The following is a 15,987-nucleotide window of genomic DNA, read 5'->3' on the forward strand; positions in this document are numbered from 1 at the left end:
GGGTCTTGCCACTGTGCCAAGTTCCCATCCCTGCAAATTAGCAGACCTGTCAGTGACTATTAAACATCTCACGCTACTATACTATATAGCCGCCCTGGGTCCCTTTGGGGAGAAGGGCGGGATAAAAATAAAGTTTTATTATTATTATTATTATTATTATTATTATTATTATTATTATTATTATTATTTTGCCCTACCGGACATGGATTTCTGATGCCCATTCCATTAAATCTCCATCTATATTCCAAGGGTATCTCAGTTCTGCAGAATTCAAGTTGTCTTCAGCAATGCATTCCTTTCTAGTTTTTGGTAGGATTTTTACTTCCTTTACAATGTAGGTCTCAACAAAGGGAAAGTCAAACTAAGACACAAGAAAGAAAGTACATTTTACAAAAAGTTAACAGTTAAAAGACAATTCCAACATTTGCTAAAGGCTTGCTATTTCACTTCTGCAGCCATAGAATAAATATTAGCTTGTTTGTTTTTTTTCTAATTTATATAAGAAAACATACATTAACCATCTCAAGGGATCTTAAAAAATTAGCTACTTAGACAAGTGACAATTGGCTCAGCAGCAGGAGCTGTCTTTTTTCTGATGACACTATGAATGCCTAAAAGGAAATCTACATGGTACTAAAAAATCTGACTGGGAATTAAAAATGCTATTACCTTTTTTATTTATCTGTAAATTTCTTCCCTAACTCTCTTGTCAGCATAAGAACAAACAACTACAGAAAGACCCAATGACCAGCATCTCTTTTTAACAGCAGCACAAGATCTTTGTTTGCCTTAAGACATTCAAAGTAAGATGAAAATATTATGGTTGGTCAAGCATAATTTCAAGAATCCAAGAAATTCAGGCCCAAATCCTAACTCACTTTCCAGCACTGGCATAGCGGTACCAATGGGACGTGTGCAGCATCCTGCAGTTGGGTGGCACTCACAGAGTCCTCCTCAAAGTAAGGGAATGCTTGCTCCCTTACCTCAGAGATGCATTGCCCTTCTGTCAGTGATGGAAAGTGGGTTCAGATTGAGCCCTAAGTTATGGGACTACTACTAACTCCCATAACTAAGTTACGGTTTTCTATGAGTGAATCAAATAATTCACTCATTATTCAAATCCCTTGAAATAAATGGTATCTAGAAAGTGTAATATAACATGGGATCCCAAACTCCAGTTCTCACCTGTAATGTGAAAAATGAATTACCCTTTCCATGTTGGCATTTTTTTTTTTTTTTTGCATTTCCCCATCTTTACTTTATAACTGCAGTCAACATTTTATCAACGTTATTCATATATGTAAGAATAAAAGTACAATGTAGAGAAGCAGTCGGAATGGTGGACTCTTCAAGCCCTGATGTCATCATGCTGTGTTTCCCACTCCCACCACATCACTGGTGCTGCTGTTAGGAAGGGCAGGGAAAGCAGAACATGATGCTGTCAGGATAACTTTTGCTATATGTTAAGGAGAGCAAGAAGGAGACTGTATCACAGGAATACCATTTTGAGTGGTATCCTCCTGTTTCTCTCAAAAAGGTTTAGGGCATTCTCTATACTAGGAAAGGGCAGGTGGGGGCTTCAACTCAAATATTAAACAGGAACACTTAAAAGTTAACTTTATGGGTAGAAGAATAGAGCAAGCCTGATCTCAATACTCTTGTGTTTGCAATCGACCACCAACTCCTGAAGGCACCTCCCTCAGCTCTTCAATAATCTACAGGAAAGCCTCATTTCTTCTGGATTCATGTCAGGATGCATATAGCCTGCCTGAGTCAGCACATCAAGCCCCCCCAGTGTTTAAAATTAGCAAGCAAGGTTCCTGCCTGCCAACAGTAACCTCCAGAGGGTATCTTCTTAAGTGCAACCTTGGCCTGACAGCTCTGTTTATTCTCACCTCAAAGCTGGAAAAGGGAAATCAAAGGCTTTGCCCCACTATAAATTAAAGAAATATAAAGAAACACAAGATGCATACAAGCCAATTCCTCGGTGTAGCAATGGCATGTCCCTCCCTCTCTTCCTGCAAATTTGCCCTGGAGGGGTCAGTGGACACTCCAGAATAGGACTGTGTGGACTGTAAGTCAGCGCCAAGATATAAAGGCAATTGACAAAAATCCCCCTCCCCCCATGTAAAACAAGAGGTGCCCTCCATTTTTGGAAAGGCCAGTTAAGATATAACCAAAAGTAAGAAATCAGAAAAAAAATACTCTGCTTCCTATAGCTGTTAGCCTTGAAGAATGAGAAACAGCAAAGACTGCTTGCTAGACACCCAAGGGAATGCACCTTTAAGGCGGACTTGCTTCAGTATTCTTTGTGAGAAGACACTTGCTAGAGAAAAATCCATGGCATATGAGTGGATAGTTCCCCCTCCCACACAGACACACACACACACACCCAGGTAAGAGTTCTGTTGCATGAGATGAGTGTTCTGTGTGTACAGAAGTGATTAGAGCAGTGGTTCTCAAACTGTGGGTCAGGACCCACTTGGTGGGTCGCAAACCAATTTCAGGTGGGTCCCCATTCATTTCAGTATTTTATTTTTAATTTATTAGACTTAATGCTCCCATGGTATGTGACTGCATTTGGGGAAATGTTACAGATCTATACTTTTAATAGGCTACTCTGTATATGCTTTTAACCATGATAATCAATGGGGCTTACTCCTGGGAATGTGTGGGTAGGATTGCAGCCTAGGATTGTTAAAAATTTTCTTGCTCGATGATGTCACTTCCTTTCATGACATCACTTCTGGTGGGTTCTGACAGATACTGTTTCTAAAAAGTGGGTCCCGGCACAAAAAGTGTGAGAAGCACTGGATTAGAGCAAAGGTGAGTCTGCTGCATATTTGCCAGTGTGTTGAGACTATATACAGGTAAAAAATTTAAAAAATTATGTCCATAAAATGTCATGCATTTGATTTGTCCTTCATCTAACTGCAGTCTACACTGACAGCATTTCTGGTCTTTAAAATCAGTTTAGAAGCTTTACATTCTTGTAACTCCTATACAGAAGAAACATACAACTAAACCACAACAGATGGACGGAAATAGGCTAATCGGTATTAGTCTGATTGGTGATTTTCAAAAATCAGATAAAAGTGGGCTAATGAATCCTGACAGGAAACTAAGTCTCCTCCCAAAGGCGCTAATATCTCTTGCAGTGCATTGACTTCTACTTTACCTTTTGTTTTGTCGGTTTTTGTCATGCCAAGTTTTAGATACAGTGTTTTGTTAAATCTTATGTATTCTCCCTTTCTGTTATGGCTTTGGATCATGTAATTGTTAAAATATAATCTAAATAATATTTAGTTACAAAGTACAAGGGTAAGCCTTTACCTGGTTTTTTACAGTGGCATATCTTTTCAGGTGTTTAACAAACTCTGGACGAGAAGTATTTCTCACAACAGTAAGAGATATACTTCCATCATTCAATCTGAAAAGTACATAGTTCAGTTAAAGCAGGGCAATATACATATAATTTTCACCTTATTAACTAATTTACAACCACCATTTTTTTTTTATCATTAGTGTCATTCTAAATTGTCTTTATTTTCAACATTAATCAAAACAGATAAATTTAGGAGCCTACCTAAATGAACTTCATTCCCTAGAAACTTCATCTATGTCAATATTCCATTAAAACAAAATAATTATTCAACAAATGTAAACAACACTATATAGTGCTTTAAAATATTCAAAACTACTTCATGTAAGTGGTACTGAGATAATGTAAATCAGGGGTGTCAAACCCGTTTCAAACAGCAGGCCGAACAGCATTCATGACACCTGCAGAGGGGTGAAAGTGATGTCATTAAGCAGGAGCTGGCATCATTAAGCAAGTGATGATCAGAAAAAAGCACCTTTTTCTCACTTAGGAATTCATTAGCTGCAAATGACAAAAGAGAAAATATGCAAATCTGGATCACATTTTCAAGATATATGAGAACCCAATTATCACACAGGCCACAGGTACTGCTTCTGCCAAGGCATCATTTTCCAGCACAGAAACTGAAAAGCTCTGCAAAGAGACACCTCAGCAGAATCAGGAGCTGCTTGAAAGATTGGCTTGCATGATAATGGGGTTCTTCCAACAGCCTGGCACCACCTCCCTTGGTCTGCCTCTTCCCCCATACCATCCCTCGCCTTCTGAGGCCTACTTTCATCTCTCTCCCTCCCAATGCCTTGGCAGAAATGGAGCTGCTGAAAGAGCAGTGCTGGGAGGGTGCAATTATCATGCAGGTCACCTTTTCAGCAGTGACAGCAGAAGCAGCACTGCTGAAAGGGTAGTCCTGCATGGTAACTGAGCTCACCCAGCACCTTTCAGCAGTCTCACGTCTCCTGATGGCTCACTTCAAACTTCAGCAGCAGAAAGCAACTGATGGTGATGCTGGGACAGTCCAACTCTCACAGAGGCTGGATAAAGAGTTTTGGAAGGTTGTATCCAGCTCTCAGGCCTTAGCTCTGACACCCCTGATGTAAAACAACCCTGTAAAAACAGATTTTTATCCTCATATTGCAGATGAGAACTGAGGCTACAAGACAGTTTCTTGACTAATGTAACTTAAGGCAAAACTAGACATTTGCCTAAATGCACAATGTGACCAAACAGGGGTGAAGGTAAGAGTTCTTTCAAATACCACATAGGGACAGCAGAATCTAGGAAAATGAGGAGGGGGTAGGAGAGCTTTATTACTTTGCCCCAGTCACAGTTTTGATTCTAAATGTGACATTATCTTTACGCTTTCTCTCTTTCTTTCTTAATCTCCTATTGGTTTCAACAGAGGCTTTTTTTTTTTAACTTAAAAATATCACGCAGGAGTAGCTACAATCAAGATCAGAACCACAGTAGGGCAAAGTACTAAAGCCCCCTTATCCTCACACCATGGTTTCACTCCTCTCTGTGTACTAATTATATAGTAAGCTTATATGCCCCACATCATGCCACATTGTGCCGTTAGGCACATGCCTACTTTAACCCTCAGTTTGCTCCTCACAATACAAAATGTGAATCGGGGACTTCCAATTTCATATCTCAGTTTCTTACAGCCCAATCTTATGGATGCAAATGCAACAGCACCAGTGAGTGCAGCCTGGCCTGCCTGGTGATGGACAGTGGACACCTCAGCTGAAGGTAAGCTTGCATGGGGCCAGAGGAAGTTAGGCAGAATAAAGAGTGACAGCTGCAGGGAGGAGGGCAGATCAGGCCTGGGAAGGGAAGGGAATGGGTATGGCTCCAGCAGTGGCCACCAAATCCTAACCCACTTCCTGGACCTGATCTGCCTTCATGGGTCAACATGCACTTGTGCCAACGATATCTGAGTTGACCCATGGTGGCAGCAAGGGCTTACCCCAGGGGAAGGGAACATTTGTTCTCTTCCCCAAAGAGACTTCAAACATGTCAAAACTCCCCTGCGGGATAAGTGGACATCACATTCACACCGCTGCATCACCACATGGGTAAAATTAGGCTGCTAGCACTGATAAGCCAAGGTCTAAAATAAGAAAACATTGAGTAGCATCCCGAGTAACATTTCTGATGGGAACCAGATGACCAGCCTTTGAACAAAAGAAGCATTCTGTTCACACAACAGCTCTAGAAGGAATACTCCTCCTGTTCTCAATGACAGAAACACTGGTCAGAACCGTCAACTTCTCCATTTGACTCAGGCGACAGTATCTTTCATGTTCCTTCATGAAAGGAACAGTACCTTAGGCTCCCGGGTATACCATAAACCAACCTACATTGACAGGTATTTACACTTCTCTTCTAATCAGCAACTGGGCTTAATTAACACATTAATGAAAACAGCAGAACATGCTTCTGAACCTCAACATCTGCAGATGAAGGGGATCATATCATACAAGCTTTTAAAGTGAAAAGGTTACACCAAAAATGTGATAAATAGGGCCTTGATGCCAAAAACATCTGAGGCATCCATGTCAGGGGTCTATAGGATCCCCTATGAATATGGTAAAGTTTATATAGGGATAACAGGCAGCATGTTTTTTGTATAAAAAGCACATGGGTACATGGAAGGGATAAAGTGATAAAGCTCCCACCCAGTTATGAACTGTTCAGCCACCTGCACCTACACACTGTTTAAGGAAAAATAAAATAAAGTACAGTCATGCCAACGTACTTTCTACATAATGTATAGTTTGGCCTGAATATTCTATTTATTCAGCCATACGATGCTGCACCTGGTAGGTGATATTTAAAGATCTGGCAATGCTATGGATTTATGTTCCAGTAATGCTAGGGCAGTGGATCACAAACTTTTCATTCTCTGAAGCCCTTTACACTCCTAAAAGGAGTCTCAAGCGCAAGTCTACATTGACTGGGGAAGGCGGATCAGGCTCACGAAGGGATTCAGCACCACCACCAATCTTGCCCCCCCTCCTGGGCCTGATTCACCCTCCTCCCCGCCCCAGTCATCATCCCGTTCAGCCCACCCACCCCTCATCTTATTCAATCACATCCCTACCTGCCTCCAACTCTCTGTGTGGGCTTACCTGCTCCAGCCACTCTCCATGGATCTCCAGTGCGCAGGAGGCAGCTCTGGGGCCTCTCCCCACTAGTGGGCCTGCTGTGCATGTTACAAGAGTTTGCTTTGTGACTGCTGTAAAGCAGCCTGTGCTAGCACAATGCCAGCTGTGGTGGTGATAGGGCTAGGGGCCCAATCCTATCCAACTTTCCAGCACTGGTGCAGCCACAATGCACCGTGGCTAAGGTCACAGCCCCAATATAAGGGAACAAATGTTCCCATACTTTGAGGAGGCCTTTGTGACTGCCTCCCCAACACAGGAAGCAGTGCATACCCCATTGGTACAGCAGCACCGGCACTGGAAAACTGGATAGGATTGGGCCCTAGGCCTTTAATTATATTTCATAAAGAAAGAGAATCTAGCTACAAACTATATGCTACTTCCATTATTTGCTGTAAGTGATTTCTAATATAATTTGATGACAAATAAAGATGATTAGTTATGAAGAAAATCTCCCAGTATAGGTAGCAAACAAAAGGAGTTTCAGTTATGCAGGGAACAGCAAAGGCTATTACTGGTAAAGTTCATCAAATTATGACATAATATGCTGCTACTTCCACTCCGAGGATCTAACAAACTACATCAGTAGTTCTTTCTTTCATAGCAACTCCTAGTACTATACAACTTTTGCAACTCAGGGGATTGCATTAAGCTATTTGTGATATATTACGGGATTTAGATGTTTCCTTCAGCATCCAAAGGAAAAAATAATTCTACTGCGTCAGTACAAGTACCCTTGTACACAAATCAAGCACCTCTTTGGATACTAGCCACTGGTATTTAAATGCTGTGTTGCAACTGGAAAACAGTCAGCCAATCATTCGAAATGTTTGAATATATATATTAAGAATAACCTGTTCAGGCAGAAGAGACTGAACTATGTATGATAGCCTAATCCTATCCAGTTCTTCTAGCACTAATTCACCTGTGCTAACAGGGCACACACTGTATCCTATGGTGGTGGGGCAGTCATGGAGGTCTCCTCAAAATAAGTGAACATTTGTTCCCTTACCTAAGGGTGGCATTGTAGCTGCATCGGCACTGGAAAGTTGGATAGGGCTGGGCTCTTTGAGATGTTATTTCCTCTCCAAAGGATTCAGTGAAAACGTGATATTAAACTCAAAAAAAAGTTGAAGGGCCAAATTCCCTACTCAGTAGATGACAAAGGGCAACACCCATAAACTTTTACTGAAATGACAGTTTCTCTGCACATGTACTCTGCATTACTCTCCTTTATTCACTTCATTCCTGGATATTCACATGAGGAATGAGATACTTATGATAAGTAGTAGCCACTGAAGAGCACAGAGACTGACTTAAGGGTTTCAACTAACTAGCACTTAAGAAGAAAGCCAGGGTGGTATTGTGGTTTGGGAGGTGGACTTAGACCTGGAAGATCCAGGTTCAAATACCTCCTCAGCCATGAAGCTTCCTGGGTGACCTTGGCCCAGTCTCTCAGCCTCACCTACCTCACAGGGTTGTTGTGAGGGCAAAAGGAGGGGAGAAGCTGTGTGCACCTCCCTGAGCTCTCTGGAGGAAGATCGGTGTGAAAAATAAATAAGATTCAGGAATTTTGTGGAAGGAGCACAATCAGCTCTACAAGGGACCCCCCCCCCCCATAAAGGGCCTCAAGTCTTCTGTTTTACAATTCTGGTTTAAAATATGGCATTATAATTACAAATATCTATATTTAGTGTCCTACAGCTGAAAATCACATGTTTTCTGCACCATAAACTTTCCCTGGAATTCATAATCATAGTCTTTAAAAAAACATACTTGGCACATTTGTGTCAAATAATCAGAGTAAAAATGTATATACTTTACTATACATGTGAGGATTTTGTATAGAATTAATAATCCCAATTGGTAAAGGAGAGTAGGAAAGGATGTGAAATGCGTTCAGTGAAGATGAACTATCTACTGTAGAAAATCTTGAATTGGATTCAGGGTACTACAAGTTTAACCAAATCCTGGTTTTGAAATGCTGCAATCAAACAAGTAAATCTTGCATTATAGCTGATCATTTTAAGGTGAATATATGGTCCTGCACTGTGCTGCAGTTCCTTTTCTTTTTGTGCAGTTTTTAGAAGTAACCTTTATAATTTTTGTTGTTGTTGTTATTTTGCATATCACAGCTAACAGTTCTTTAGCTGAACTTAGTGTTAATTACTAGTCGGTTCCCACCCAGGGGCCTAGGACATCATAATGTATTTATGGATAATGTGTACTGAACCAAGCAGGGTAGCTTTTTGAATCTGACTGCTAGTGATTTTGTCAATGTTCAGATGTTTTGAATGCAGTTCAAGCATTTTTCTATTTCTAATTTTTATTATTATTAGTCAAAATACTACTAGGTCTTAATAATAAACTGAAATCAATCAATTACATCCAAAGAACTAGATTTCCTATTAACAAAGTCCCACAGGAGATTATTACTTGATGACTATGTCTTAAGTCAGACTTCTAAACTAATTTAACCACAGTAATTAGCCAATGATTATTCTAGTTAGATGACTTCACCTTATCTGCCTGATCTAAAAACTGATTACAATTCCTGAGATTAGAGAGTCAATTGTAGTCCAAGTCAACACTCTTCATCCCATCCCCCCCCACCTCAGGGGGCCTAGAGTCTAGACTGTTTATGACAGAGGCAAGTATTCTGGGAGAAGCCATGGTTTTAGAGTAAGATGTTGGAATTTAAAGACATTGCTCTAATTCTCTAAATCCTTACTGACCTGGTATTAGGTGCCAAGCCTCTTGGTGCCATTGAACAGAGACAAGGGATTGCCATAATGCTCACATTCAGGAAGTGACCCTGGATCTTGTGCCACTGATCCTTGCTGTCTAAATATAACATCATACTGTATTACTTCAAGTAAACCTATTTCTCCTTTGTAAGTGATTAAACATGAAAACTTACCAGATTCAAAACTCTCTTGCTTCTTTCTAAAAGTAAATGTGTTGGATAAAATAATTAAAAGGAAAAGCATGCAAAAGCACAAACCAGTAAGAAAATGCAACATGTTTCTGATTAATGGAAACAAAATAAAGATTTAACACAAAGTAAAAGAATATAAACAAGTCTAATATGAAAGACAGACAGGTTTTTTTAATTATTTGATTAAATATTTGAAAACAAACATTGATTTGAAATCATTAGGAATCAGTTCCGTTTAGGAAATTTAGAAGCATACTAGTGACAACTTAAAACTGCTTATCAAAATCCAAAACAAAAAAAACATGTAAATACAGGTAGGGCCTTGAAAACCGTGAGGGATTCATTCTCAGACGCTCAGCGGATACTGAAAATCAAGGATAAGCAAATCTGTGGTTTTCAAGGGCCTTAAACCCTCAGAAGGGAACTGGAGCTCTGCTATGGTCACACTGGAGGGTTTTCTGAAATGCTCAGAAGCCACACGTGTCTGCCTGCAGTGTCTGCAGGTTTCAGAATGGCCGAAGAGGCAAAAAAAAAAAAAAACACTACTTCCAGTTTCTGGAGGGAAACCACAAGTGACTTTTTAATGCCTTATAAAGCATTGGGAGGCCTGGAAAGCCCCAGAGGGCTTCCTGTGTCACCTAATGCCGTTAAAATAATCACTTCCCGTTTCCCTTTGGGAACCAGAAATAGCATTTTTTGGCCTTTTTGGCCATTCCGAAGCCCGCAGAGGCCACAGGCAGACATGTGCAGGCTCTGCGGGCTTCAGAAAACCCTTCAGAGGTGACCAGTACCCTTCAGAAGGTTCAGATGGAGCCAAGTCTGGCTCATCGTGAATCCAGGGGACCTGCATTGAGCCAGATTTGCAGATATAAAATCTGCAGATACACAGGCTCTGCCTGTATGTCCTTTAGACACAGTTAATATCACATTTACAAACCCACTGAGTGTTTGTAAACCCACTGAGTGTATTTAGTACAATGGCCCTGATCCAATTAATATGGTCACACTTAAATCCTACTGAAATTAATGTGGCTTAGCAATGCACCCCATGCATGTTTATTCAGACAATACCACTATAAGGTATACTTCCAGGAAAGTGTTCATATGACTGTAGCCTCTCAGCACAATCCTATGCATGTCTACTCATGTACATGCTCCTTAAATTAAATTAAGACTTACTTCCAGGTGAATCTGTACAGAACTGCAACCTAAATTAGTCAGGATTGGCTCTTGCTGGACTGAGAAGATTATGGGATAAATTAGGTTTGGAAGACACAGACTTATCTTGTAGTGGATTCTTATTTACCTCACAGTCTCCTGGGCACATTTGTGTGAGGGCTTCAACAGCAGAAATGATACTTCACAATTTTCTGGCCTAAGAGCAGAACAAGATTAGTTACTATAGCTAGCACTCCGAATATTAAGTGTTCATACATCTAGCTTGAAAAGCTTTCAGTATTATCCTCATCCTGATATGTTACAAGACAGGTAGCCCAATCCTAACTAGCATTGGAGCAGCAGGGCTGAGCAGCTTATGCTAGTAAGGAGCAGGCTGGAGGTTTCCTTGGAGTAAGGGAACATGTGTTCCCTTACCCTGGGTAAAGCCCCAACCCACCCAGTGAGGCTACTTGAATTGGTGCTAGCTAAATCTCAGAAAGTCTGAGAAGCCCCGTGCTGGGGGGAAGGGTCAGAAGGGAGAATAGGATATGGAGTTAGCCATCACTACTGATCCCAACTTCCTTCTGGCTTTGATCCACCCCCCTTCTCTACCCTCCCCATCCATTACATCTCCTCCCTGCCCTCCGCCACCCATGTACCACAGCACCTACCCGCTCCATTGGGCATTGATCTGGATCTGGTACTTGCTAGAAGGCTCAGGCCTTCCGGCAGGCGCAACTCACTCACCATGTGCCACAAAAGTGCTTTATAGCATGTTTGCAATATCCTGGGCCAATGCAGTGGCTACTGTACCAGTAAGTTTAGGATTGTGCTGTAACATTAGTTGCTAGTTATCATTATTATTTAGATTATGTGGATTTAGATTATTATTTAGATTATGTGGATAATATTTGACCAGAACCAGACTTTGTCAGTCTATGTTTCTGGCATAAGTGATACAATTTTTTATCCTAGAAATAAAAGAAAACAGAAAAGAGTCATACTTCAGCGTTGCCAGTGTCTTGATCACAGCAAAGTCTTTCCGCTGATTTGATGGCATCCAACGATGCTTTTCAGCCAAAGCTAGTGTCCTTGACCAAAAGCCAAACATAGAAGAGAACCCAAAGCGAAGTAGTTTTGTTGGACTCCTGAAAGTACACACATCCACTGCTTGTAGATGTCCTGAAATGGTAACATTAACAGAAATATATTCATTATTCATTTTCCTCATAGGGCTCAATGTGGCTTATAATGGCATTAATAATAAAACAGCAGTCACTTTTTTAAAACCAGCAACAATGCCCCTATATAGTTATATCTTAATATTACAGGCCCATATCAGAGTAAAAAAGTTTGACTACTAGAAGTGAAAGGGACTTTTACTGAAAGTGACCCCTTTTCAAACCATTTCTGCCCAATGTTGCACATATGCAACAGGGATCAAATGTGTACACCTATGGGCTGGGCAAAAATGGGTTTAATCCAGTACCCAGTGAAGTAGCTGAAGGGGAGCAGATTGCACAGCATGACAACCTCAGGGTGGTGACACCACTAGTGGCCAAAACTGTGGAAACCTTGATATATATGAATAATACTATCAATTTATATATCATTTGATAGGTAATTTAATGCAGAATGTAATGAAATAAAGTGTTTAATTATTTGTGTTCTATCAAAGGTTATAGCGAAAAAGTTTGTTCAGTTCAGCAATTGGCTTCCTTTAATCTATCCCCTTGTCTTGCAATAGAAGACAGGAGGAGTAGATGAGATGCTGAAATTCCCAACTGGATATTGTACTATGGCTCTCATTAGTTCAGGTTTAATCACGTACAAGCACAGAAGCAAATGTAGAGTCTAAAGAACAGTATACCTCACTTATAGTTCTTTATGTTACACTGATTAGTATTAATTTGAGGGCACAAGCCTAAGCAGGTCTACTCAGAAGTAAGTCCTATTGTGTTCAATGGGACTTACTCCCAGGAAAGTGAGGTTAGGATTGCAGCCTGAATCATATACTTCTCACAAGTATCTAAGTTGCTTTCTATTTATCTTACAATTTCACTAAAAAACGTGAACTGCAGTCTTTTTTATCATTGTGTATAACACTACAATAACATGTGCTCCACTCTGTTGTGGCATAACGTAACATATTTGGGCCGCGATCCTGTACACGCTTGGGTACAAGTCCCAATGAACTTAATGGGATTTACTTCTGAGAAGACATACATAGGATTGCACTGTTAATAAGAGTTCAGTTCATGTTCTACAATTTTCAGATTGTATGATACAGAGTACTTGCCCATTATTATATGCAATGTTGCAGTTAGTGTGTGTTGGACTCCATTCACACTATGTGCCAAAATATTTGTTGAACCTGTAAATGTTAAACAGAGAATGGCAAACCATGAGACCAAAATGGCTAAAAATGACTAATTCATCTGGGTTTGTTTGTTTAAACAAACAAAACAAACAAGCAAACAAACAAAGTTCTCTAACTTGGTTGTAGTGGAACTCCTTTAATAAAAGAATTTGAAAACAATTTCACATTTCGATGTCCCTCCCTGTGAAAAGATCAGGTGCTAGGAAAACTTGGTGATCAAAAGAACAATCAAATATTGTCCATTGAACATACTTTCTATCAGTGGCCAATATTCAATTCAACTTGGTTACATATTTCATTCTTTATATCTATCTTGGTTTGGGAAGGAGCAAAGCCTTTTTCCTCCACTACTGTAATAGTTGTTTAATAGTGCGCCCTTCCAACTGTTGCCCCTATTCTGTAGGGGACTTTTCCCCCTTGGAATCTTTAAAACAAGCCATGATTCAACTCTTCTCCATTTTTCAGCCAGGCCACAAGAACGAGAGTGAGCTCTCACAGCTAAACAACCTGCAGATAGGTCCTAAACATGTTTCCTTAGCAGCTAATCCACTAAATTGCATGAGATTTATATCCCAGTAAGCATGCTTAGGATCTGCAGCATTACTGCATCTGGAGAGGCTGCAACTATTTGTGTCTTGTCTCAGGAAGATTTGCTACATAAAGACCAGAAATTAAAATGTTCAAATCTAAACAGGGTTTGTACTGAAGATTCTAAACGAATCATTGATATTATACATTTCACTTCCTCAAAAGAAAGATCCTGGGTAACTCATTCTTTTGTTTATCCCTGCACTTCCATCACAATAGTAATATTCTGATACAAAACTTTTATTTGGCACTAACAAACAACAAATAAAATTGCTGACAGTGAATTACATGTTTTTCCAGTGACTGCATAATATGGCCATAATTCCAAAGCTGCTTATCAATGGGTATCTTAAGGCTGTTCAAGTCATGGCATTTGTTATCTTATTGCAAAAATATTTTTTTCATAAACTACACTATCTATAAAATTAAGATTTTCTTCAAATGTTGACTTTTGCTAACATAACTATTAAGCAATCCACCTTCCAAAAGATGCCAAAGAACAGGAGTAAGGACAAAAGTATCAGCAGCTCAAGTAAAGCATGACTGATGAAAGCACCAGACAGAAATTGGTGTGGGGAAATGTCCTTGGAAGTGCTAGCACTCCTGCAGAACAATTAACTTAATTAACCAGGCAACATGAATATTCATAAGTCTGTTAATGTCTCCCACATCCAAACAAATAAATGTGATGTAATGACTTCCTAGTCAAGCATATCTAAGAGTCTCATGAACATTGCACCAACACTATGGTTCTTTGCCCAAAATATCTTGGAAATTAAAAGTCTCACAACAATAACACAAATTAATTGGAAGCAGGAACCAATAGAAATGAATTATTTAGGACAGTAAGATTTATAGTCAGTATATACATTTGCCTTTGTTTTATAGCAATTAAACTGCTTTCCCCCCAGAATTTCCAGTTTTTCTTCTCTTTATCCAAATCTCTCTGTACTGTTCTTCAGCAGTAGTTCCCATAGCAACAAGCACTATTCCGAAATGGCCAGCACTACCACCATAGGCTTCCTCCATCTGATCAATTTGATTTTAGTCACAACATAACAGCTTGGTGTGCTGGCAGACAGGAAGGGAGTTTTTGCTAGATCACAGACACTTCCAAAAACAGATATTCCCAAGTATATTAAAACTTAACTACAGCTTAGCACACACAGACTGACTATGTGTTGGTGTTTGACACTGAATTTTATACAGTTAGTCAACAATGCTCAAAGTCATGTTTTTGCAAAATCTCCTGCTTTAAAAATTAATGGTCCAATTTTATGTGGCTGTACAGCCACTGGAATCAACATTCTGGCAGCGGTTAACTATGGTGTCCCAAAATGCCTTGTAGAAGCACAATGAGCCGCATGCTTCCAGGTCACCACCACAGAAGATGGGAAGGCCTCACACGCTCAGGTGCAAATTGGAGCCCTGCCAACACCAGTACCTTGGCAGGGTGGGTGGATAGAGGCAGGGGAATTGCCAGGGACATGTTGGAGGTGGAAGGGGTGACACGCAATGTGATCAACTTGCGCTGGATCCTGTACCTCCGGAGTGAACTGGCAGCCCCTATCTCCTTGGACTTGTGCCACCTAAAGAGCTGACATGGGTCCAAGGAGATCTTTTGGAGGTCAAGGGATTTACGAAGGGGTATCGGAAAATATTTTCCCTTTTTTCTCCTTAGCCTCCCGATTGGTAACCTGCCCCCAACATAGAATGCAACACAGCCTGTTTTGGCATGAATGCCTGCTATGGTAGGAGAAAGGGGAGAATTCAGCTGTTGGGATGAAATCCTAAACACACTTACTAGAAGTCTCGCTGGGCACAGTGAACTTGCTTCTGAGTAAATAGGCATGGGATTGTGCTGGGTCATTCTGTACACACTCTTTAGGGACACAAAATGTTTACTTAATTCATGACAGAATTTAAAAAGTCTGCTAGTAAAGCCTTATTAAAACATGCTTACAAAAAATTAAAGAAGTGAATCTGAGATGTTTGTTAAATTTAAATTAGTTTCATTACCCTGCAGTTTGACATAATGTTCTCTCTCACTTGAGACACACAAGTTCTTACTATTAAAGAGAACTAATCACTTCTGAACTATGCAGAAAAAGATACTGCAGAGAATGGCGTTCCTAGGGGGTGGAGGTGAAGCCCCAATGCGCCACGTTGGAAGGGCAGCAAAATCTCTCTCCTTGCCCAGTTGCACGCCCCCATTGCCAGTGCTACTGTTTGCCCTCTTCCACTTTAAAAAAATGGTGGAGGTGGGGGCAGCCCTTGGAGCGGTGCAAAAAGGTTCCAAGGGTGGATGCAATCTCGCAGTCATTCTTGGAGCCTTTCTACAATGCTCCAGACTCCCACTTCATCGCCCTTTGAAAAAGTG

At 40.4% G+C, this 15,987-nt stretch overlaps 1 protein-coding gene across 1 annotated transcript in view; it reads right to left on the minus strand.

Annotated features, from left to right (window-relative positions):
* Positions 1–15,987, minus strand: part of CERKL (ceramide kinase like) — a 54,942-nt gene that overhangs the window by 2,346 nt on the left and 36,609 nt on the right. Inside the window, exons 6-12 of the mRNA XM_066638855.1 lie at positions 12,939–13,013; positions 11,644–11,821; positions 10,788–10,856; positions 9,464–9,489; positions 9,279–9,387; positions 3,334–3,430; positions 198–361 (exon numbers count right to left, since the gene is read on the minus strand). Coding sequence (XP_066494952.1) covers positions 198–361; positions 3,334–3,430; positions 9,279–9,387; positions 9,464–9,489; positions 10,788–10,856; positions 11,644–11,821; positions 12,939–13,013 — 718 coding nt within the window. The remainder of the gene's footprint in view (positions 1–197; positions 362–3,333; positions 3,431–9,278; positions 9,388–9,463; positions 9,490–10,787; positions 10,857–11,643; positions 11,822–12,938; positions 13,014–15,987) is intronic.

This window comes from Tiliqua scincoides, chromosome 1 (genome assembly GCF_035046505.1).
Source record: "Tiliqua scincoides isolate rTilSci1 chromosome 1, rTilSci1.hap2, whole genome shotgun sequence".
In the NCBI taxonomy this organism is placed as follows: Eukaryota; Metazoa; Chordata; class Lepidosauria; order Squamata; family Scincidae; genus Tiliqua; species Tiliqua scincoides.